Genomic DNA, 26,322 nt, shown 5'->3' on the forward strand with positions numbered 1-26,322 from the left:
ATCACCAGTTATGGCTCTACGGTTTGTGTATGATTGTTAATTTCTTGTTAAATCTGAGTGATTAAACAAGACGACGAGCTGTTCTGCACTGTGCTCCCCTCATTGGAGGAAATTAGCTAAATTGACAAGTATCTTAACTGAAGAGAATCATATTTTGGGGTTTGTCTGTTGGCAAGAAAGGTGGCAAGAGGAGGACCCAAGAGAGAAACAAACTAGATCAAGGTTCGGAGGTGATTACCCTAAAAGGTGCTATTCAAATCCATTACAGCCTGTTATTGCCATGGCAGCAGCCTGTCTGAAGCTGCTAGACGAGACAATCACTCAAGGGTATTTTGTAAGATGTCAGTAAGTAAGAGGTCATCTGTTGGTGAAGACAGCTGCCAATCAGGTAACTAGTCTTTGGACACGAGAATAAAACCCTACATTCAACGAAAACTAATATTTTCCCGGTGTCCACACACCTCATGTTATGTTATAACTCATGTTATGCTCTGACACTAGTGCCATATCAGTCCCTCTTTTAATCAGTGTAATGTATGCTGTGAAGTAAAAATTTACTGTTGGTCTGACAAGAACAACAACTCCTTTGTCTTCCTTGGGACTCCAAGCAGAAAAAAATGTGTTCAAAACCTCACTAATAGTTTATTTAAATACATAATCTGTGTCAGAAAAAAGCCTATCCCAGCTGCCATGGGGCGAGAGGCGGGATACACCCTGGATGGGTCGCCAGTACATCACAGATCTTGCGACAGTCAGTGGTGATGAGCCTAATGTATCTGATTAGGCTTAAATGCTGTGAGGTGTATACTCACCTTAGCAGCATAGTTTCAGAGTTTGTATAACTCTGTTATTAAACTTTATCAGGGAAGAAGGTATGAGCAGGTGAAGCTGTACAAGTGACAAAGCTAAAGGTATAATACAGAAGCAGTATTTCAAATCATATAAAAAAAAAAGAAAAACACATGTAAGTCTGTCTGATTATTGATCAAACTGTTAATTTTAACAGAATAGCAAAGAATGATGCAGTTTTAAATCTTTTAAAGGAAAATATAAGGTGAGTCTTATCATTTCCAGTGCATTCTCACAAGTATTCTTTGCCAGTTGTTTGGCCATTTCTTCATAATTTAGTGTATTTGAGGGCAGTAAGTTGATTAAACAGCTTTTTAGTGCAGGTTGCCTTAAGCAATCAGTTGCAAAAGCACCTAATTGTGTACAGATACTGTAAATCTGTATGACTGCATAGCAACTGCAATCACTGAAACGGCACGCATATGAAAGACAGTTTATCTGTGACAAATGGGATGGATGTTTGAAGTGTTGTTAAAGGGATGCACCAGATAATGGAAATAAAAACTACATTAATATTGTCAGTATTGTAAGGTGCTGACATGAGAAGATGAGTTTTAATTTCTGAACTATTTAATCACGACTGATGAATGTGTGTTGAAGCTACATACTGAGTTCTTCATCACTACAAATAAGGCGTACAGATTCCTGCTGTAGTCGACCTTTTGTTTCTCTCCTCTTAACAGTTGCAATGCTTCTTTTTACAATTTGTTTTTAATCCTGAGCATTTTTAATCAGTCTCATACATAAAACAAATAATAATGATTGACTTTAAAAAAATGAAAGAAAAAACATCTGACGGTTCCTGTCTGAGCCAGTGTTGTCTGTACTGTGTCCTTTGTGTTGTGGCAGACAGAGCTGTGTGCTATTACCAATGCACACCACAAAAAAAACAACTTTAAACTTAGATACACAGAGTAAATCCCTGTATGTCTTTGTCTTTGAAGAGACAGCTTCATAAGATGTACTTAAGTAGCTTGATATGTATTTGCATACCTGTCATCTCATCACCAAGCTTTCACTTCCAACTGGACAGCACTCTGGTTAAAGTGCTACATGTTGATACTCCAGGGCAACAGAAGACCAGCAAAATCTTTCCTTTCGTCGTCCTCTTCTTTCACATCTTTTCCAAGACTGATTAATCTTGTCGTGGGTTACCACTGACGACACTATCTGTTATTCCTTGGACAAAGTTGTCTCATCTTGCAAAGACGTTATAAATGAACTCTTTGCTGCTGTAGATTTCTCACAAGAGCATCACCTCAGAATCTAATAATTATCATGCATTAGCATATATTAGTACCTGTCAAGGTCAATGGCTATCTAATTTCATTTGCGTTTTCTAAGAATAGTAAGAGTTGAACACCATCCATTAGAAACAAATTTGAGATACAGCTTTCTTTAAGTTGTGCTCTTTCGAAAGGGTTATTCAGAGGCTCCCTCATTTCTCTGAGACAGTGGCTGTCGAGAGGCCTGCATTTTTTTTCTCTCCTTTCTTCTAAACTGTTTAATTGGATTAGCAGGGAATTAGGCACAATGCTGTAGAAGTAAAGTGAAGTTTGTTCAATTGTATTGAGCGATGAACTCCACTTCCAGCTCGGTGTCATTCGCTGAGGCGGTCCAGAACAGCCCATAGCAAATTTGAATGAAGCTGATCTGTCCACATATTAAACCAAACTGTCATTTTTAGTCTGTAAGATAGCGTAAATATTGAACAGGGTATGGAGCTACATATGGAAACTCTAAATGTATTTGACAAGCCATTTCTCCAGGGGGAACAGGGAGCAACCCAATCTGCATGAAAATGTTGTGAGAGGTTTTCAGTTAGGTGCAATATGCAGTTTACCACTAGATGACACTTTGCCTATTAGTGGATCGAAGGACCAATGAGTAGACTGGACCCATGAAAAGCAGACTTTTCCTTATGAATATTCACAAGTGTTTTTTTAAGCACTTACGGAATTTACAGCATGTTTTTGACCAGACTTTAGTCCACAATATTTAAGTCCAAAATATCTGATGATTACCAGAGAAATATCTAGAGAAATAGGAGAATTTCTACATCCTTTCTGGTTGTTCAGCACACAACAAGCATTACCATCGACAGGGTTGTGGAGCAGTGCAGGACTGGACAGAGGGGTAAATCCAAGGGATTTCTAAATACCCAATGCCTTTGTCAAAATGACAGATGGCACCATTTGAGCTTAGCATCTATCTCACCTGATGGCTCAGCAGCAACTGGTAAAATCTGCCAGAGGGTTGACTTCACAAAGAGCAATAACAGGTGATTCCGAATGGAGCGAGGATATAATGAAAAAACCTTGTTGTATCATCGACCACTGTGCACAAAATACAAAAGTCTGCATTTATCCAACAAGCTCTCCAATGAATAACAGTGTTTCTAGTCAGAAAAAAAAGTCTATTTGGATTAATACTTTAATAGTAGCATATGTTTTTATAAAAGGAACATTGTGTATGTGGTTTACATCTCTAAATATTTCCACATCAACCATTTAATAAAAATAACAGGCTGTAAAAGTCCTTCTCTGAACAATGTAAACGTATCACAACACATCATGGGTCTGAATTCCTTTCTACATGATACAATACAGACAGTAAGCCAGTGAAGTTGTTGTTTCTTTGCATTTTCCAGTGTATGAACATTTGAACAGGTATTGAGTTTACAAGACAGTATTATAACTTTATAGCCTATTGGAATTATTTTGTTAATCACAAGAGAAACATTTCTTTACTAAACAAAAAGCTATCGTGTCTACTTCTTCCCAACCCCACATAAAAGTTTTTACCCACTGTTCCTTTAAGGTTCAAATAGGAACTGCTACACGACAAAGCACAGATATCAGTTAGCACACTTTAAAACATGGATCAAAGCCTACCAGCTGTTTTATTTGTGTGGCTACAGCACGTCGTACGGTATGTTTCATGGGAGAGGCATTAATTGCATCTTTGGCTGATGTAGGTTAATACTTGAGTCACAGTTAGGACGAGAAATACTGTATTTGGTACAGAGTACAGGGCTTCCAGCATTCCACAATAAGGTCTTTGACTCACCCTTATATCCCACAATGCTTGTGAGTCAAGCGATTATCCTCACCCTCCTGTTCAACTTCCTTATGTGATTCATATTACTTGTTTAAACCACTGTAGAATGACGCTTCATGTTGATGTTTATTACTGTGGCAGCCTGTGCATCACTTACCATCACTGAAGGATATTTGTCAATGCCCTTGTGTGTCAGAAAGTGACACTAATGGTACCTAAGAAATTACATCAGAGGCTCTTGATCAAGTACAAAGGAGGTTGCTGTACACAGGGTTGATGACCTTTAACCTGTTCTAGCAGCAAGCACAGTGAGGTAAGCTGTGAGCCCCGGGCCTAACAGGTCTGAATGAGTAACTAACCAAGCAGTGAACACTTTAAAGTCATACCTTGACATATAACAAAATTTCACTTCAAAATCTGGCATGACATCCACACTCACATTAGTTTGCATCTAATATAAAATAAATTTTCTGTTCTGGCGAATGCTAAACTACTTCTCAACACGTTTTAACTGCCTACATATCTGAAATATCAGGAAGTTTCATCTCCTGTTGCTGGAAAAAGTCCTACATGAGCAGCACTTACAAAGAAATAGAAGGAAAGAAGGCTATGAGGGTTTGGATTGATTTGTGCTTCCCTGTCTATTTTACTCAAATATACACATAATATCTGAAGTAATATCTCAACATAACCAAATAGACCATACAACATAATTAGATTTTCTAAAAAATCCTGTTTAATAATACAGTGGGCATTTGACACAAAGGCCATTTATTTGTAGGGATTAATCATAAAATAATGGCTTCTGGAGTTCACAGGACATAAAACATCTTCTATGGATTTTTGAGGAGTTTTGAGGTAACAAAATCAAGTCCTGCTCTCTCTTTTTTTGTTAGATTGCTTAAAAGAAAATTCTGCTAATTGTCCATACTCTAATTCCGCCATATAAATTAGCTCCAATGCCCTGGGGTTCCACTCTGCCTAACATGGAAATAACACAAGCACTTTGTAAATATTTTAGCATTCGCTTGCTGTGATCAGCCACATAATGAGGCAGCTCTGCTCTAAATTGCTTTGCAACTATCTGGTGGATGTTTAAACTGACCTGGTTTAACCAGAATCCGAAGCCTCGTGTATTCTCAATTCTCCAATCTACATCACGATGAAGGATGTTGTCTGGGAGTGAACATGGAAACAAACTTAACCTAAAAAAAAAGGCTCTTCAGATTAATGGGTAAGAGCGCAGGTTAGTTGTCTATGTCTATCACAAAAGGCTGCCGTACACATAAGCTTCATGTCGAACTTCCCACTGCTGCATTTAAAACTGCTCACCAATGGCAAATGCAGCCAAATGCCCATCTTTCCCTTTGATGAAAAAATATGGTAGTCTATATGTCACTGTCGAGACATATCAGAACTTTAACGCCCTCAGGGGGCCTAACTGATCCAAAAGAGAAAGACAGAGAGGAGGTGTGTCTGTCTACAGAGCCGCGTTCAGGTTTCCAGACACGAAAAAGTAAAGCAGGATATGTGACAGTGCAGTTTGTCTTTGTAAGCATCTGTTTATCAGAAAGTGCAGGCGTAGACAATGCCCACCACCACAATGTTTCCAATAGTGGCGATAATGGCAATCCAGAGCCAGATGGCGTCACTTGACATGGACTGCGGCTCGTCCTGCTGACCGTGTACTGATGCTGCTGAGGCAGCAGCGTTGACGCTGGCTGAGGAGTTGAAGAGGGAGTGCTCGCCACTGTAGTCATCATTGGGCGAGGAGTCCATGAAGGCTCCCGTCATTACTGGGATCTAGAAGAGAAGGAAGAAAAAGGGGATGAGAAAGGCTACAATACTTTTAGACTTCAGGACCTGTTCACAACCTCTATGCAAAATTACAGTTTCACAATAGGTTGTGCCTTTCCACATGTTTCCCTTTCTTTCTGGAATATTGGAGGTATTTAGCAAACAGAGGGAACTTTTTTTTTTTTTTCTAATGGGGAATTGTTTCTCATTCCAGTACTTTCAGTCTAAACTTAGAAAAAGTATAATGAGCATCATTATACTTTTTATAATGATAAGATACATTTTCCATGAATGCCAGTGAACTGGTCATCAGTCATCATTGAATATGTTACCACGAAAGCAAGTACATTTGTGGCAACAAATTAGTCCTAATGAAATGAGTCTCTTTTCTTAAGGTGCCTTAACATTTGAGGATAGGGTGAAATGTCTCATCAGCTCTTTTGAATGCATTACAGTGCTATTTTGCACGTACTCTTTCACGTGAACTTTTGGTGATCGTGTTCATTTCCGTGAGCATACAAACATTTAACCCAATGATCACTAAAAGTTGCACAGTGAGAGTCCAAACTGATGCGACGACTCTTGCCAAAATCTTTTTAAAGCAGACAGCTTGGTCACATGCCACAAGGCTTAGAAACATTGTGCCTGTCTAACACAAGAATCAGTATTGTAAAATGTAAAGCCCCTGAGAGGTTAGCAAAAGTGAGTTTGTGACAAGATGTTATGGTGCAATGCTTCCATTTTTATGTATTGCAGAGTGATTCGTCATGGATAAAAGAGCACATGATCATCTGTGGATGCAGTACATGCCAAATCAGAGTGGGAACCATCCTGGGGCCAAATGTATAAAACATCTTGATTTATGGCCAAAAACTATTTATACAGAGGCAGAAGCGTGCATGAGCCAAATCATTCTTGTCACTACACTAATAAAGAGACCCATGGATACGTTTGGTTTGCCTTTGAATAATGACAGTCACCGTTGAAAGCTTGAAATTGAACAAGCGTTATTCTTTAGCCATGACTGGATATAAACACCCAGTTAATTAATCATGTTCAAATCAGAATGCAGTTACAAGTCATTAGGCATAGAATGAAAACAACAGCAAACAGTTTCACACAATGTGAAATTAAGACACTGAAATCATCTAATGAGTCTGTCCTTCTCAAAACGGGCCTATGTAGCGTTAGTTTGCGCAGGCAGATTCAAACAATAGCTCTCTTCATGTTTATTCTTTATGGTTCAGGGAAGCAACTGCATGTATATCATAGAATTTGTTGAAGGAGAAATTCAAAAGACTTAGGAAAAGACAAGTGTGCAACACTGAGAATGCTGCCACACTTACACTAAGCTGTAACCCTAACCCTAACCCTAAAGCACTGAAACGGATGCTGTTCAATTAATATTCTACAAAAAGTTCTTAAGATACTTCATCTAATGCAATCATATATTTGACAGGGTGGCTGTCTCAAGATTCAATATAAAATACTGTCTCATTATTTAGGTTTATCATTAAAAAGGACGGAAAAAGATGAAAGATGTTGTCATAGTCTGATCAATCTCACGCTCCTGTCCTCATATTTATCCAGAAATCACACATAGATGGATTAAAAATAATCCCGCAATGCTTTGAAAGTTGCAGCTACAAGGAACTGTGGGGCTGAAATGTTTCCTCTCCTTCTAAGAGAGTGGTCTACTGTTTCCCATGCTAAAAGGTAGATGGTAAAGGAAGCACTGAAGTTCCTTTAGAGAATTCGAACAGCTCCTATAATGGCTGTTGCTCAGATCCTTCTGGGACGCTTCATTAAGTCAGGAACCTTCCAAAGCAGAAAAGACTATTAGAATGGACCCACAGTCTTCATGGAGCCAGTGGTGACTATATTTGGATATATATAGTTGAATTTTTTTTTTTTTTAAATCTTCGAGCCATAACATCACTCAAAAAGATTGCTTTTAGAAACCAAATCGGTATAGTTACTTAACCTTGATTTTAAAAAGTAGAAATAAATCACTTTATAGTCTGTGCAAGAAAAAAATCATTTCTTTCTTGACAGTAATGTATCATGCCAGATTGGTTCCTATTGGTCATGAATAAAAGTAACAAGGGTGTGTGCTATATTAAAAGAGAGGAGAGGTTAACTTTTCACGACATTGGGGGGGTCCAAGGTTTCTCACACAGGCATGCAGAGTCCCACTCTGTCTTACACACCACTGAGTCCCTGTGTCACATGTGTAGTAAGGATGTAGAGCTTGATCAGCAATGCATAAATATTTCAGATCTGGGTAGAGAAAATGATTTATTGGTAGGGACAATCTGAGTCCTGTGAATGTTAGCTTAATGCATACATGTGAGTGTGTTTCTCAATAGTAGGGAAAATAACTTAGGGATGCATGGCACAACCCCACTGTGCTCAGACTGGAAAACAGACTTTACTGAAGATGTGGGAAAAACATTGCTAAAAATACCTCAGGGGGATGTTGAGCACTCGCATAAACAGAAATTCTTTCTAGCTTGCTTATTTGCTCACCTTCACTCTCTCAGGAACACACAGGCTAATGCACAAAGATGTAGATACACACACATACGTACAGACACACCCTCCTGGTCCTCCCTCATACAGGGGAAAACACTGTTTATGGAGCATTCTGCTGCTCTCAGTTCATTGGCCCCTGGTGGTGAATAATGACATGACACATCCTGTGGTGCGCCTGCTGTTCACATGAGCATGATGGAGGCCGACAGGCATGCATGGAGTCCAGCAACCTGGGCCTCCCCCCCTCTCAGTCACTGTAACTACCGATTCATCCACTATAGCATAATATTTCTTTCTATATTTGGAGGTAATGCACACACAGTTTCAAGGTCAATGGAAATCAGCATCAGACAGAGCGATACTAAAAGCTGCCATGCGAAAAATATTGTGTGCTGTATCTAAAGATATATTTGACTCTTAATCTTAATCAAAAGAAATCTTCAATTGTGCTTAATATAGCAAATATAATTATAAACATAACTCACTGCAAGAGCTACTCTCCTTTTTAAAATTCGTGGTCCAAATGTGTTTTGACCAATCATATCTGAGCAGGCTTTGGGTTTATGTAGGTAAACAATATATGAATAGTAAAACATATGGAACACACTGTCTGAATCTCAAAACTATGGTCTGATGTTGATTTAGCTTTATAAAAACATTTTTTTTTAAAAAATCAGCTATTCAGTTATTCAACTGCCTGAACCGGAATCCCAGAAGTATTAGCCAATGCAGCCAGGAACTGAGTCATTAGACACACAGCTGATGGGTTCCATGATTGAAGTGGGTCTTCAAAAAGTTCATAAACAACATTTTAATTTTCTGCTGCATACATTTTCTTTTGAACTGTTTAATCAGATCTAGCTGATTTTCTTTCAATAGACAATAAATAAATCATTCTACTTGCAGCTGTATAATGTTCGAAACCGCTTCTTGCATTCATACTCGAAGAATGTGGAACAATATTAAAGTAGTAAGCTTAATCTAAGTATTTGTTTGCTCAGGTTTACTGTCTTTGGCAGAAAGAGGGTATAAAAATATATACTGTGTGTCTGTTTCCTTTAAATCAGTGCATCATTTTTCAAGGGACTACTTATCTGCCTTTTCATCAACACCCACAATTCTCATGTAGAGGATACATATCCAGCCAGAGTAGCAAGTGGTTTAGCACTTACGGAACAGGAGGAAATGGAGCCCTCGAGAAGTAGCATCCCAAAGCATTTTAAGATTGAGTGTGAGCAATGATAGTCCTCCCCTAAAAATTGCTACTTGGTAAGTCATGCTTGTTGACATAGACAAACTTCAGAAGTAGTAATCTTACTGATCAGAGATTCCCGCAAAATCACTTGCTAAATGGCTTGTTACTAAGTTTCACTCAGCATCCTGAAGACTCAAAGTATTCCCCTTGAAAAGCCGTAGGTGTACGGTGTAATTGCATCCCTTCATGTTGTAGCTTAAAGGCTTGTCCTCAGAGAGGTAGTGCTAGTCACTTGATGTAACCCTCAAGACACGATTAGTAAACACACTACTACTGGCAAGGGAAAATATCTAATCGGCTTGACTTTACCTAAAATATGTAAAAAAAAATGCTGTCAAGAGAAATCTGAGAGGTCCTCAGGTGGGCTGCCAGCAGAATACCTGAATTCGATTGCGTTTCAATTCTAGGCGCAGATGAGATTATGTAACCGGATCATGCATTGAAACACAGCCCTTTGACTCAGGGTCATCTATCTCAAAGAAAGAAAAGTTGATCAAGGTAAACAATGCATACATAATCAGGCATACAATATTTCACAGCTGACAATATTTGGCACTGAGGTGCAGCCTGAACTACAATATGTAAACATCATCTAATAATTCTTAATATTTGCCGGCCTTTCCCGTTGTAAACACTTTTTAGATTAAAAAATAAATAAAAAATACATAATAATCATTCATAATGTGCTAGTAAAGGTCAATATGTCATGTATCTAATAAATTACTGCAGTTGGTTTGCATATTGCTGTCACAAGCGGTGTACGGGGGTTGTGTGTGACGTGGATGAGGTAGGACCCAGATGCAGAGTTCAAAGGAAAACTTGATTTATTTAAAAAAAGAACAAAAGGCACACGGCTGAGCCGAATAACAATAAATCTAAACTGTGGGGAAAAAACAAACCAAAGCTATGGCTGTGAAAGAACGAAAGGCAAAACCTGTCTAGACAACACATGAATGGACAAGGCATCAATGGTGGTGGTGGTGAGGTGAGGATTTTTGCACTGAACTGAGGGAACCTGGAAACTAAAGTACTGTGGGGAGGTGATTGGGGATGAAGCGCAGCTGTGAAAGCAAAGACAGATGATTTGAATGAACCTAACGAAGTGACAAGGAAAAACATGGCAAAAAACTATTGAGTAAAAATAAACCTAAAACCTGAAAACAAAACCCAAAACAAGACATGACAACTGCAGCTTCATTTTCCCTATGGCTGGTTAAAGACTCTCCCTATGATCAATGGCACAGCTTAATTACAAATGCAATACGCAAGATGGAAAAGTTGGAATATTATTGGATTTTCTTTTTCATTTAATTTACCTTTGTTCAGCAATCTTATCATGGTGCAATAATCCAAATGTGATCAATGAAATGAGAATATTCAGACAATCTTCAGTTTGAGGGGTAATAAAAAAAAAAAAATCCAAATGCATTTTTAATTTGGTTTTCATGATGCTTCATTTCCCGATCTCATGCAATGAATATCTACAGATAGTTACACCTAGCAACATGAACACTATTTTCTCTTTTGTCTAGATGATAAAATTTGTTTATGTCATATTTCTGTCATGCAATTTAATTTGGTTGTCTGTGTAACATTTCTAACCCTCCTTTCAGACTGGCCACTCACAACAGGCCAGCTCTCCAACTTCAGGGTGATGCAACTTTACTCTTTCTAAGAGATGGAAAGCCAGAACTTCAAATCATCCCATTTTGAACATTTAAAAAAATCTCAGGCAGCTAACTTGTAAGAAATTTTGTTCATTTCTAAAGTTAAGTGTATTTTTCATGTAAGAAGACTAATGAGCATAAAAAGTAAGAACAGATTATGTCTCCTACTGTGACACAAAAATACCAAAAATATGATCTTTCCAGGACAACAGATCAAGTATTCCTATGGAGTCTGCCTTGTTTCATCCTTTACAGTAACATATCTGAAGCTGTCAACACTTTAGTTTCAACAATGACCTCAGCTACATCTTTTGTTTTTTAAATCAAAATCCAGCTGCTATCTAATCAATTTAAAATTAATAAATTCTGTAATTGGCTCTATCTCAAGCACAAATAAACTATTGCACATAAACATAAGCGCTTTGTGTAATCCTTAGACCAACAACCTTAACAGCTTGGATTTTTATTTTTTTTTAAAAAGGGAGATATTTAAATGGCAATCAGGAGAAGTTGATTCAGGTGAGACTCTACCTCCAACACAAAGAGAGCAAACTCAATGAGCCATTAACAGTGCAAAGTGCTGTTACACCAAAGAAAAAGACATTGCTTTGGAAAGAAAAGCAGTCACTGAATTTTTCAAGTGTAATGTTCTGTCCTTAAGGCAGCATGAAATTTCAGTTATCTCCACTCAAACGGGGGAAAGCATGGTGAATGGGAGTAGAGATTAAACACTAAATGCATAAAAAAGTTGTTTTTTTTTTAAAGACAAGAAGAAAAACATCCCAGATGTGTATTGTTTAATAATTTGGATGACCCTGCTCTTTTAAAAATGACGTTTTTTTTAGATTTTATTAACCACTTCACAAAATCGGAGCATGGAGCTGGTTTGTTAAATGACGAGTGAAATCATCAAGGTAAACAGTACAAGAAGGACAGATGGAGAATTACTTCACTCCAATAACTGCACAAAACTCTCCCATGTCTACACCTGTGCAACACAACACACACCAAACCACAGATCTACAGCAGGCGACAGTGAAAATGTACAATCCCACCTGCATTCCTATCCTTTGATTTATTCATCCCAGCTGTTCCGAGAGCTGCGCTATCCTACATGGATGATCACAGTAACTGTGAAATAGAATGGATTGTAATTGCCTTCTGTGGGATGTCGTCACCAGTAAGCGCTCAAGTAAAACCCACATGAATGCGTGTGTCTGGATTGTGGGGAAATCAAAACATATAAGTAACCACAAAAGCTTTCAAGCAAAGATTGGACAAAACAAGATGGTTTTCGGCACTCAGTTTCGGTGGCACCAGTCTAAAATCTGAGTCAATTCTTTTGTCCTTGTAAAGAAAGAACTTCTGCTTGTACTTTAGAGGACAAACTACACAGAACAGGATCCCTGCTGTGTTAAGAATGGGACTTCGAGCTTGAAATTGCACAAACAATATATAAAAACACACATCACCCAACCACATTATTTCACCTCTTTTAACAATAGTTCTGTTTTTGCTTGATATGTTATTTTAACAACACATTTTGGAGCACATGTAGTGATATCGCATTTTGATTGTCAAAATTTCATCCATTTCATCTATCATAAGTTTGTCAAGACACTACCCTCAAGTCCTCCAGGCACTGCTGCATATAACAATATTAACTTATACTGTCTGGACTTTTTAGTGTAAGGGCTTCAGTAACATCAAACAAGTCTCTTAAAAACTGCCACAGAGCTTTGCCATTTTTTGTGAAAGCATGATTTTATGAACTGTTGAAGATTATGATACGATATCCATCAAACTAAAATACTAAGTAATTGCTCAAATTGCTCCATTGGTGCAGAATATCGTATGTACAGACAGATGTAAGATTCATGTGTAATGTTAGGGAAACCTTAGTTTGTACCTAGTTGTACAGGGTGAGTACTTTAATAACTGCATTTCAATAACAAGCTGAGTGACAAGTATGTCTCTTGGCATTCAGGCTGAATTTAAACACTGTCTGCAGCAATGATTTGATTCCCAGAGAAGCCATGTACATATTAAACCACACACATCAGGTTTAATGATAATCCTGTCCAATCAGAGCTTTTGTCAGTCAAGAAAATGTGGTGGAATAATGTCTCATCAAGCAACAGCTACTGAATGTAATTGCACACAGATGTGACTAGTTCTGAATGGCTCACTGGCCCCTGGTGCCTCCATCTCGACCCTGCCGCCAAAGGTGTGCATCATGACAGGTTAAAATGTCAAATTGAACTTGAAGTTCAGCCGGAGACAATGGGAATGAGACTGTGCAGAGCCAGGTCTGCTGTTGGATGAGGGGATTAATCTGAGCAGAGACAAACAGTCTGAGAGAACTAATCCACATTAATGAGCATTAAGAACATGAACACCGAGTCTTAAATACCACTTAGCGACTGCCAGAGAAAGAAAGCGACAAGGAAAGTGATAGGTGACAGGTTTTAGCAAGGGGTTGTTATCAGCAACACAGCTGTGAATGAGCCAATCATTGCAAAGCATATTGCAAACAGCTGGTACCAGGAGAAGCTTATCATCAGTGCTTCACCTGAGCCCATGATACACTTCATTGTTAGATTAATGTAATGTAAAAATACTATCTGGAAACTAATAGTGTGTTTTTTTCACCCTCCTCACTGACACAAGTGGCATAACTGTAAATCAACATTTAGAAAAATGTGACTCATTGCTTTATAGGATTGTTAGAAGAATACAAAGTGCATCATTTTTGGAGTATATCTGTACGGAGTATGATTAAGTGACTCTTCAAATGCACACAAAGACAGTGAGACATTAAGTCAGTTTTCCAACAGGCTTTGACAACTTAAGATCACATTAAAGAAATTAGGAAGTAAATAAATTAGAGGATTGAAAAAGATCAGAGGGTTAATCTCACATGCAGTAGCTTAAAGAAAAGTGATGCCACTCTGTATTGCAGCCATCTTGAGAAAACAATAGATTTGGCCTGTCCCATAACAGATGGCAGCACTCTGAAGAACTCATGTCATAAATCGTGAGGATTTGAAGGAGTCTTGTTCACCAGCTCAGTGATGCTGAAGCCTTTGGTTCCAAGCCTGGTTCCTACAAGTCAGATTTACAGCTCTGCTTTCATTGATTTTTCTCGCGTCTCAGCGGTTCAGCAGCATTTTTAAATAAATCTTATAACTCAATAGAACAAGTGTAGCCCAAGTGATATTCGCTTGACACCATAATCAATCTGTCAGCTCATTGGAAATTTGACAGGACTGAAGAAAGTTTATGATACTTCTCTGATATTATGAAAGACCAATATGTCACCTTTGTGTTTTCTCTCTTTAGTGTACCTGCTCTTGAAATTATATATTTTTTCACATTATTGGCACTCATAGCAGTACAATATACAATAAATAAACAAATAAAAGCTTAAAAAAGTCGTTAAAGCATTATGTGGGGAGGAAAAAGATATGTTCTCTGGTATTATTACACACTGACTCTGAAATACTCTCAGTAAGCAGATTTGACAGGAAACTAAAAAAAAAGAGAGCTATTTGTTATTCTGGCTAGAAGAGACAGAAAAGCAGTGCCAGATGATCACAGGGAAAGTTATCTTAAGAGATGAAGAAGAGTGACAAACAGAAAAAGAGGTGGAAACTTTATTCATCTGGGAATGTCTAAATGCTTTACTTTGTCAGTGTCTCACTACTGACATTTTATCATGAGTGTGGAGCGCTTTCATCTGCGACTCCCTGTGCTGCAAAGACTCAGCTCACACAGGAATTCAAAGGATCAACTACAAGCTAAAAATGACAACACTCAGAAGCATCTGACATGTAGCACAGACGGAGGATACGGATAAAATGAGGCTGGAAACATCTGGGACAAATCAAGATTTGATTTTCTATATTAAAAAGAAACACTCGTAAAGAATTAAAGAGCTCACATCAAAGACAGTCGAGCACTGGTATAATTCTGAAAGCTTTGCAAATCCTTTCTATTTTTTAACACCAAATGGATGTGCTAAGTGACTCTTCAGGCTTTAAAAGTACACAAAAGCAGTTCTATTATGGATTTATTTATCATTATTGTTGCAGAACACTTAGATCTGCAGATCAATGATAAGATTGATTGCCTGAGGCTCCGAGTGTTTCAGCCATTAAACACAATTTGTTGAGTTGGATCATAATCCTTATTTTACACATAAAGTGGCTTACATTCTTGAAAACATGGTACTATTTCTGTTTCCTTTCCTGAACGATGAATGTATGTTCTCCATGTCTGCGGATCTGCATTTAATTTGTTGCCCTAAAGATGTTATTCATTGTTCACATTTCCGTTTAGAAGAGGTTTTATTCAGGGCAGTGACAATTTAGGCCTTTTTAAGCACATGGAGGTAAATTATATGTGCTATTTAAGATTAGGCTATAAAGGTAAAATAAAAAACTCACTTGCCGCTTCATTAGGATCACAGAGATTAACTCACTGTTAACTTCAGAATCTAATTTTATTGCCGCTCTGCGTACATTCTGGGAGTTGTGCAAGATGGGGTAACAGGAGTAGACAAAGAGTGTGTTTACAGAAAGCACACACAGTGACACATGCATGGCTTTAGAATATATTTAATTATGTAGCTATGCTCTGTTCTGTAATCTTTCAATGTCAATTGATATTTGAAGGACCAAAGATGATAATGTCATGAACTCCATCTCTGCAGTTAAGAGGTCTACATTTGCAGTCCATATTCATCCCCTTCCAGTATCGGTAATGTGATGGTGACACAGCTGTGATGACACAGAATTCAAGTTGATTTTCATCTTTCACAGCTGAAAGACAGGCTAGATCTTTCTAGCCCTAACATAAATCGCAACTCTGGGTTAAATGTGGGTGGCACTCACATTCAGTTTCAACAATCTTACTTCATTTCACCACTTCACCATCTGCTTCACCAATTTCAGTGCCTCCAAAGCGTTCGGTCAGGTTTTGCCTTCTGGTGCACACATACTTTCATCAATTTATTTTTTATTGTTTCCAACATTAGTGAGAAAAGTGGTGCGGTTTCCTTCTGGCAATTTTTCGTGCAGACACAAGATTACTGTAGAGACCAGAACTGAATCTGAATTGAATATGAACTTTGTAACATACTGCTCTAGGTAGATACAAGAAGATGAGTGCCCCGTGTCCACATGACCAACAATAATATTCAGACAAGTTATGGTGTTTAAATTGTTTTCAACTGGTATTAAGGGGCTAAAAGGTGTGTCAAGAAATCAAACACACCAACACAATACCAACATAATCAATCAATGATTGAAACAAGCAAGGTTGCTTGCTTGCAAATTGTTTACACCAAATTCTGACCTTGACACCTGAACACTGCTTCAGAAATCAAGACATTTCAGACCAGGCAAGGTTTTGATCCATCCATTTCCACTAAAGCCTGAATTTTCAGTTCTTTAGTGTTTACAGGTGCTCATCTGTACACCTTTGTAGTAATGAGAAGTTACTGTTCACATGCTTGGTTTGAACATTGGCAAATCCTACAGACCACGTCTACGGGCCTAAAAACACGGGGTGTCAGCCACCTGATTGACTTATTGGATATTTGCTTCACAAAGAGGTTGAACTTCTGTGACTAGTGGTTGTGAGTGCACTCTTAACTCAAAAGAACATATGGCATAACATCTTTACTAATAACTCACATAGCTCATGTCAAAATATCTTCACTTGTAAGTCATTTTGGATAAAAGTGTCTGCTAAATGCATAAACAACAAATTGAAAATGGTGCTCTCACACTGCAGAAAACCTGCTCTAATATAGAGATTTTAATTTTAATTTAATGTAATGTGATCTAATGTTAATGTATTTTCCCTATTGGATGCACATAGTCACATTTGTCTTCTATTGTGTCTGCTGGATATGTTAAACCAAGCCAACTCAGGTGGAAGAGCCGTGAATACATTTTCTGTTGCCTAACATTAACCAAATTCTTGTAAAGTGTAAAGCATGATTTTAAACAAAGGGGGAAAAAAAGGAAGTAAAGAATGAGTTCCTCTATCATGGACTTGAACTTGAGTTCCACAGTTGAACGTGCTGCATGTACTGGTGCCAAATTCCCCTCTCCTTCCTCCTACTGCAGATTTATCTGTTTGTTCAAGGTTAACACTTCCAAACAATGTTTGTGAGTATGAATGAGTGACAATAGCCGCCTCGTAAATGGAGCAAGAACTGGCCCATCTGTATGGGGAAAATGTGTGCTTATAACACACATAGAGGAGGATCTCTTAAGCTACACTAGTGAACACTTCATGTTTTTTTTCTTTAAATTTAGATAAAAAATAAGTTTCAATGGGGATTCTTGTTCTTTTTCAGCTGTAAGATGTAAGCATAAAATGTTCTTTTTTATAATCTTCAATATATGGCCTTGCGCTGCTGGAGCCAGAGGATAGAAGTGATGGCTTTCAAAACGATAACACTCAACTGTGCTGACTGATAACATACAATTGGTGCTTTTCATTGAAAGACCTACCATGATGGCAGAGGGAGATAAATGTCCTGGTCACAGCAGGAGAGAAAGCAATGACACATAAACTATTGAAACATTGAAATCACCCAATATGACAATGTGGCTATCTTTGTTTCTCTCAATTAATTTCCGTTTTTTTATCTCTCTTTTACTTGGAAACTGTTTATGGCTCATGATTGGTCGACTCCTTGCTTAGCTGTGAGCTAACCTGACACAATTTGACCTGTATAAGCATGCTGATTGGCCTTTTATTAATCTTTGCTGAAGATTTTGATCTTGCATTAAGGAAAATCTGTTTCACTGAACAGTTATAATGAAAAAGAAAGAATATTTTTCAAAGATTTGCCACCTAAAAAATGACTTTCTTGGATGTGTGTCCACCTATTCCACAACTATTTTGCAGAAGCATCATAGTTGCGTACTAAATTTTTCCCAACCCTGCAACTGTAATTGGTCTAAAGATATACAAAAAACTAAAGATGTATTTAACCCAACACCAGAATGTCAAGGTGACCTGCCAGACCGAATTCTGCTGCTGACACAGCATTGTGGAGTTACATCTTGCTATGGAAGACTAACATTGATTTAAACTGTGGCAGTATTAATACAAAGTGTTGCTAGACTGCTTGACTTTCATTCAGAACGTCAATGTGTTGCACTTTAATGTCATACTAATAAAAAACAGGACTACTATCTAATTCCAGGAACAAAGTTTTTACTGAAAAAAAATCTTAGAATTGCAATAGAGAAGAAAACAAGGAGAAAGTTATTGGTAACATGTCTGTTACTGGTTTAATTACTGGTTAAAACTGAAAAACAGTATCCAATCATTTAATCTTGTACTTGAACTCGTATCTTGACTTTTAATCATATTTAATCACATCTTTGATCATCATCTTTGATGATTGAAATACCATAAACTCTATGTATCCATTGCTGCCGCAACCCCTGGTTCCATCCATACCTGCTCACTCACTGTGCAGCACAGGGAAACTTCAGGAATAGAGATGGCAGCCCTTAATTCAATGTCCACTCATGTAAGACTTGGCTCTAGTTGAGGGGCAGCAAGGTGGCCACGCTCATATACAGAACAAGCAGACAGAAGACAGAAGAGACCCTGATATACTTCAAACCCTGATCTGCAAAGGAGATGGTAATGTTGCACCAAGAAACCTTTTGCTGCTATCCATGAGATGACAAGCAGCTATTCCTCAGGGCTTCCAATGCTCTATGATTCATGATAATCATTTCTACTACAGTGCTGTTGTGTTATGTCTTCCTATGTCCTCCAATGTGGAAGTGGGAATCTCTAATTTTAGCTCTCGTGTAAGACTAATATAACATGCTACTGTCCAATAGTAGTTTTTTTTTCTAATTTCGATCATTATCAGTATTGTTCCATGCAAATGAAACACCAGACAACTCCCATCTTTGTATGTCTGCATTTCTAATACACATACTCACACAAAATAAGTTTCACCACAAAGAGGTGGTTCACTCTCGAGGATTCAGTGTTTCAATTACACGGAAATAGAGAAATTCTCCAACAGCGCTTTATGACACCGACATTATGTGCTGTAAAGACGATTTTGAGAGAAGTAACAAAATGAAAGGGAGAATGTTTGAAGTATCCAATTACATTCAAGTCCACCTTTATGTTATTACAAAGCTAAGAATAGGTCTTTGCTACATTTCAAAAGTATACACAGTGAATGTCACCTTAAATCCAACCTCTTCAAAAATCCTTTATTGTCATTTTTTTCATTGCAAATACCAAAAAAGGACTCAGAGCATCTGCAAGACACTCCTCAGTCCTGGATGCCAGACTTTTCTCTCAGGTCAACAGTTTCCTCCAAACAGCAGCTCTCACTGCTCTGACCTTGTCATTTTTGGTCTTGAATCTTCTCCTGGCTCCCCAAGGCTTCAGTAGCTTCAGAACAGAAGTCACTCCTCATCTCCTATGGAGTGAAAAGTAATCTCCTCAAGGAAAATAACACGTCTTGTTACTCTCTACTTTCTGAATTATATTCAGTATCATACCCTCTCATTGTATTAATCTCTGTTAGCCGTTTCATCATAAATATATATATATATGTATTGATGATATATATATTCTACCTGAGTCATATCACCAAAGAATAGTCGCAGTAAGATGTGCATCTTGATTAAACTCTGGATAATTTGTTTACATCTTTGCTGCTCTCCCCCTGAGTGACCTGTCTCATTTCATTAAATCTCGTATTGTATAGTGAAGGTAATCTATTTTCTTCCCGTGGCACAGTATAACAATATTCAAGTTTATAATATTAATGACAATACCACCTCAACTTGCAAGATAACAGAAAGACAACATGCAGGATGCATGTTAATAAGCTTTATCATTACTGTCAGTGGGAAGCTGTATTTGATTAAAGTGGAGGCTAAGTATATAAGAGCATTCTGCTCCTGTTTGAGTCTGTTCAGTCAACACAAATGTTTGAATAAGTTTGAGTATATAAAATCAATAAATTCATTTTGTTGTGTATGACTAACTAACCCAAGCTGACATGCACACAACTGCTGGCACGAAATCCTTAAAATGTAAACATATGTGTAATCTTGCTGTGGGTAAACTTGTAGAACAACCTTCCACTAACGTAATTTTAATAATATTAACTGGCACGCATGGAAAAACCACTGGAGATTTACTGTTCCTATTACTTTTTGTCTTTTTTTTCTTAATTAAAAAAAAGCAGCTAGTTTTCCAGAAGACAATTGTTGTGTGTAAATTGTGTGTCAACACCTCTGCAGCACTCGTATGCAGACCCCTGTGAACCCCCACGCCTGCTGTCAAAAATAAATTCCACACATGTTTACATGTTTAAATTCCTGTCATCTCTTCTCTGTTCCATATAGTAGTGCCCTTCCAATTATTTTTGCCCTGATCCCTTCCTCTGTTGTCTAACAGCCTGCCTGCTGCTGTCATAGAATGTAGATTGCGTTGGGACATACAATTATCTTCCCAGTTAAATCTGAGAGGCTGTGAAAAAGCTTTTATTATCATTTCGCAGTTGTTAACTAATCCTAAGCTGTTTTTTGTAGTTTGTAAAGTGAAACATATAATTGTGTATACTTGAAAGCCAATATTCAAACTTAACAGCATATTTTCCTACATATTGGAGTTCTTGCAGATGAACAGTGGATGTTTGGCAGAAAATATTCAGTGAAATATGAAATAATAATATAACAGTGTGAAATAATCATGACTTTTTCCAGTTTTTCACAGTTGCTGTGCACACATGCATTTCGTAGCGGGTGATTTTGTGTTGGAGATGCACTCTCATAGCAGGAAACTAAGTCTGCAGGGGAGCATCTGTGTAGAACACAGAACACTGCAAGAAAAAGAAAGTACACCGTGGGAATTTCTGTATGTCGCTTGCAGCATGTTGAGAATGTTGGATGAGGTTCACTATCATCATCCAATGTACTGTCTTTATACCTGGCCACACCTGCAACAAGCAAGTGGAACCCATTGCGCCAGTTAGCAGAAAAAGATGTGAGGACGTGTCTCCTACCAACCTCTGTAAATGATTTACTGTTACATTCTCACATTATCTCAACCAAAGTCCAGGTACAGGTATTTCCATGCTCACGATTGTGTGTAAATATGGCTTTAGCGACTGAAATGTAACAAAGGAGGCAGAGACGTCACAACAGCAAGGGAAGACCATTGAAAACAACCAACAGTCTTTAGACTTTGTAGAAACATTTTTCTCATGCAAATTGGCGCTTCATGTCTATAAGAGGACAATTACTCATTAGTGCATTACCAAAAGTACCTTGATAACTTGGCATGATATATGTAAAAACAGTATGCTTGCATGGCTGTTACTGGGCTATCTCATGCCATATTAAACTAAGGATGTCACGATGGTGCATGTTTATCTTTAGCCCTCACTCATGACTAGTTATTACAGTTTTGAGCTTTTCACTCAATTGTCATTTAATTAGTTTCACCTTTATGATGTGATAGATAAAAATAGAACACTACAAACGGTAAACATTTTTGTGTTATTTCTACCCATATTGCATTTTCATGTGTCATTTCATAGCATTAAATGACACATAAAAATGGTCGGATTAGAGTTAAAATGAAGAGCATCGCTTGAGAGGGTGTGATGCAAAGCTGCACATGAAAAGGTACAGCGTAATGTAGTAATGCAGTGTAATTAAGTAATTTCCCAGTTTGGGATGAGTAAAGTACTTCTATTAATAACATGCATTATGATTTGGCATGTCATTCATATTCTGTTTTATGAGACAAGGCTGCCCTCTACAATTTGAGGCAATCCAGTACAACAGCTCAATCAAACAAAAGACTTTTATGGTGCCACTTTTGTGTGATTTTGAATCTTATTTGTTACAGATCAACTTTAGCACTGTTTTATAAAAAAGCTGTTATGAGATGATAACAAGACCCTACCTCCTCATATAGTAATGCAACAGGAGTGTTCCAATTTTGTGAAGAACTGTAGCCTTTCCATATTCACGGCAGTGTCCCAACATGTGTCACATCACTGTGCTATTTCCAGCAGCGCTGCTAAGAAAACACAACTTCTCCACTTGCTCCCTCTTCGTGCTCCCAGCTCCCATAACCATGCCTTCCCATCACCTCTTGTTGTTACTCTCTTTTGTGTATAACAATGGATGATGTTGAGAATACCAAACTCTAATTACAAAAAGTAGAGGAAAAAAGGCTTTTCCTGGCAAAGCAGACCAACTCTTTGGGATAGAATTAAAGGTTGCTCAAGTATTTAAGTCACTGTTTGCATCATTTTGATACAAAAATCCATTGATGTGCATAAAACCTGCTGACCTTAGTTTTAGATTAAAAAATACTACAACTTTGGAGCATTAGAGTATGTATTTGTGTGCCACGTCTCATCATATACACAGTTTCAATCGACACTGAAGCATTTACAGTTAAGCTCTAAATGAAAGATCATATGAATCTTCATCAGTTTTTGGTAATGGATCCTTGTGGTTTAAAATCGCATCTAAAATGACAAATAGAAGTCATGTAAAATAGCAGATAGTCTGCTTTCATATTAATGATCCTTTTTACTGCGGAACAAAATCACATTAAGAGATTAAACATATCAATGGTAAAAACAGTAGTGCACAGAAAGAAATGTCACAGTCTGTCATGTCATAGTTTATGTTAATCATGTTTTCAGGTTTTGTTCTAGTCATGTTTTTCCCCTGTCACGTTCAGTTCACTCTAGTCACCTGGTTAATTGTTCACAGCTGCACCTCATGTCACTGATCACTCCCCTCACAGTATTTAGCTTCCTGGTTTACTTTCAGTCACTGCAGAATCCTCACTATCCCTCCATGCTTTGCACGAAGATAAGTCTGGTTTCATGCCTCCCAGTAATCCTAGCCATAGTCCAAGTATTTATTCATAGTCCTGTTTCTTTGTTTTGTCATAGTTCTGTTTTCATGTCATAGTCCTTTTGAATCCGGCTCTGCCGCGCTTTATTTTTGCCTTTGCTCCCTGTCTTGTTTTTTGGAGAATAAACCTTGTTTTTGAACTTGAGAACTGCATCTGGGTCCTACCTTCCCATCGATCCTGACAAGAAATAAGCAGCTAAATAAATATGAGAGGAATCAGTCAACAGAGCTGTTAGACCAACAAAAACGATTTCCTCTAAACTGTGATCAATCGAGTAAAAGATGTGAACAACACAATCCCTCAAAATAGAAACACCACGTAAAGCAGAAAGCAACAAGTAAGCTATCAGTCTACTTTAACAGTTTATTTATCACACAAATCACCCTATGAGGAGGAATGACACTGCAAGACATCTTAATAATATAGCATGACTGTGTTTAAACTGTAAAAAAAATAGCTGAACAAGCCTGGAAAGCCTCTTAATACACTTGACTAACGCGATAACAAGCTGCAGTGTTTCGTTTGTGTTTTTTTAGTTTAAGTATCTCTAGCTGATAACTACCGGTAGTCAACACATGAGACAGATAATCGTCATCCCAGAACCTTGCTGATTCCACACAGAAAAGGGTTCTGCTCCCTTCCCACAAAACCTTCAAATGGAATCAAACTCCATATCTAAGCAGCTTTAAAAAACTATGCCATGGACTAGATATCTTTAAAAGCAAAAGAATACCTCAGTACTGTAGCTGTTTTATAAGTTTCACTATAGGGGTATTTTAAGAGTTTGAAATGTTCTCATCATGAATTGGGAAAGGTTATCATCACTCATGAAATGCCATCCATCCATTCTCTATGCATATCCATTCATCCATCTATCCATCCAATTATGAAAATATGTGACTTTAAAACTATTTACACAATTTGCATTGCTAAGAAGTATAAGAACAATGAAGGACGTTGTTTTTTCCAGTGGATAAACGTGAACATAAAAGCACTTCTGCAGTAAATCTAGTGTGAGAAAGTCTGTCGTTGATGAATGGTGTTTCAGCATACGATGTTAAGCACCACTCCCAGTTTGCATCAGCATTTTTGAGTGGCTACTGTATGTATTTTCCCTGTAGAGAGGGGGGAGTGGGTTGGTTTCATGAATTTGTCACGCATGTGTCATGTTGGCCTAGTTGCAGTAGTACTTTCAGGAATTGTACAGTAACCATGATGTCTACCATGTGTTTTTGATGTATTTGTGTATGAGACACCAATATGTAGACAACAGTCAAATTGCACCGTAAACACATTTACAAACTCAAAAACACACATGTACTTGTAAGCCTCACTTTTCTTTTTCATTTTCTTTTTTTTTGTTGTTGTTGTTCTTAGCCTTGTGTTCATTTGTCAGTGTTGTGAATAGATTTTGTGGCATGCTATGAGATGGATGTATATCGAAGGGAGCAATAGGGTTTTCATCAGGACACAGATTGCTGTTTGTGCACTTGCTCTGAGCCTCATGTAAAAGCGCACAAGACCCAGGTGTGAATGTAATCAGTTGAAACCACAATATCACTGGGTCAGAATTATACAAGCGTCTGAATGTTTTCTTTTGTTATACCTGGGTGGCTAAATGGTAATCCCAGACACTGGTGCTGCAGAGGCTATGTAATGCTTGCAAACAAGCTATTAGTCCAAAAGGATATGCAGCAAGCAGACTACACAGCAGATTGTGTGACACAACATTTTACAACATGGACAACCTTAATTCTTATCTGGGTTCACTCAGTCTGGCTAAACCAAGATACTAGAAAACTGGTAATAAAGGATTATTAGGTAAAATCTCCTCTAGTAAAGCTAAGGGGTAGATCCTTTACTCAGACTGGTGCAAGCTGAGGTAAATACAACATTTATGACATGTGTCTCAAACTTATCACAACATCCGCAAAGAGAAGCTTGAAGCTCAAGCTGTGAATTGATTCACAACTCTGTGTGGACATCATGAAAAATTCAATATGGAAGGAAGAAAAAAATCAAAGTTTGAATGCTTCTCCGCCACTCATGCATAACAGCAAGCATTCCTAATGCTTTCCATATGTAATACAACTGACTGCGCTGTAAATGCGTGATTCATCACCCGGGCATTAAAGTTGCATGCACTGAAAATGAGAAGGTCCCAGTCAAATTAGTTTTAATATGAAATATCATAAAAGCTGCAAAGAATTGGCCAGTAATTTAGATTTAGAAAAACCAAAACAGCTATTTTAAATCTGTTGGCATAAAGTATCAAGCAGCAGCAACACATAAGAGGGGATGTAATTTACCCTTTAAAACAAACATTAGCGCGGAAATTGAAACTACCTCACTTGAAGAATGAATTATAAGATGAATGTCTCATGAATGAGCAGTGAGACTAACATAAAGACACACAAATAGCAAGGATATCGTGTAAACTCATATGATGAAATACTGTTTTGGCAAATCTTTCTTGAGCCGTCCCTAAAGCTACAAATAAATGAGACAATAAAACCCTATAAGTGGCCTTGGAAGCTAAAGACACACTTTCCTTCAGTACTTTTAGGGCAGTGTAGGTACATAATGTGCTGCACAGCCTTGGTTCCTTTGCAAATTAAACAAGAGGTGAGTAAGAGGGAAATAGGGAAAGAAAGACCTGTCTGTATACTCTGTCATTTGCTTCAGGGCAGCTTTCTTTGCTCAAACCCAAGGTTACGTTCAAAGAGTAAGACCTGGTAAATCAAATCAAATAAAACAACAGGTTTTCCTGCTGGGATCATTACAGAGGCACTGTTTAAACTCAAGTGGGCTTTAAAGTTCACATAAGGTCAAGACTGACTTCAGTTGATGAGTCCAAAAATTTTGAGAAAGGCAAATTAATTGAATGATTTCACTCACTTTTTTAATTCTCCAGAGTAGATTAGTAAAGGAGATGACAGTTCATCTGAAATCTAATGGCAAAGTAAAGTAGCTGTGTTGAAGACTCACTGCACAATCACTTATCTAGTGTTTAGCATGCTAATGATTCCAAAATGCATAATGATCCCAATAAATTACAGCAGCCGTGGTGATATTTTACTGCAATCATAATTCATCTCAGCGTCCTCGTTGATAGTGTGTAATCATCTGCTGCCATTCACAATCTCACCAGCTTTCACCACAGCAGACCAACCACCCACGGTGTAAATTTCAGAATTTCCA

The 26,322-nt window shown here is 37.8% G+C and overlaps 1 protein-coding gene across 1 annotated transcript in view; it reads right to left on the minus strand.

Moving 5' to 3' along the window:
• Positions 1-3,264: 3,264 nt before the first annotated feature.
• LOC140270160 (uncharacterized protein C14orf132) overlaps positions 3,265-26,322 on the minus strand; it is a 33,006-nt gene continuing 9,948 nt past the window's right edge. The window contains exon 2 of the mRNA XM_072365256.1: positions 3,265-5,712. Within this exon, the coding sequence (XP_072221357.1) occupies positions 5,476-5,712 (237 nt within the window). The 3' untranslated portion in view covers positions 3,265-5,475. The remainder of the gene's footprint in view (positions 5,713-26,322) is intronic.

Source organism: Leuresthes tenuis, unplaced genomic scaffold, assembly GCF_036924035.1.
Source record: "Leuresthes tenuis unplaced genomic scaffold, fLeuTen1.0.hap1 SCAF_15, whole genome shotgun sequence".
NCBI classification, from domain to species: Eukaryota; Metazoa; Chordata; class Actinopteri; order Atheriniformes; family Atherinopsidae; genus Leuresthes; species Leuresthes tenuis.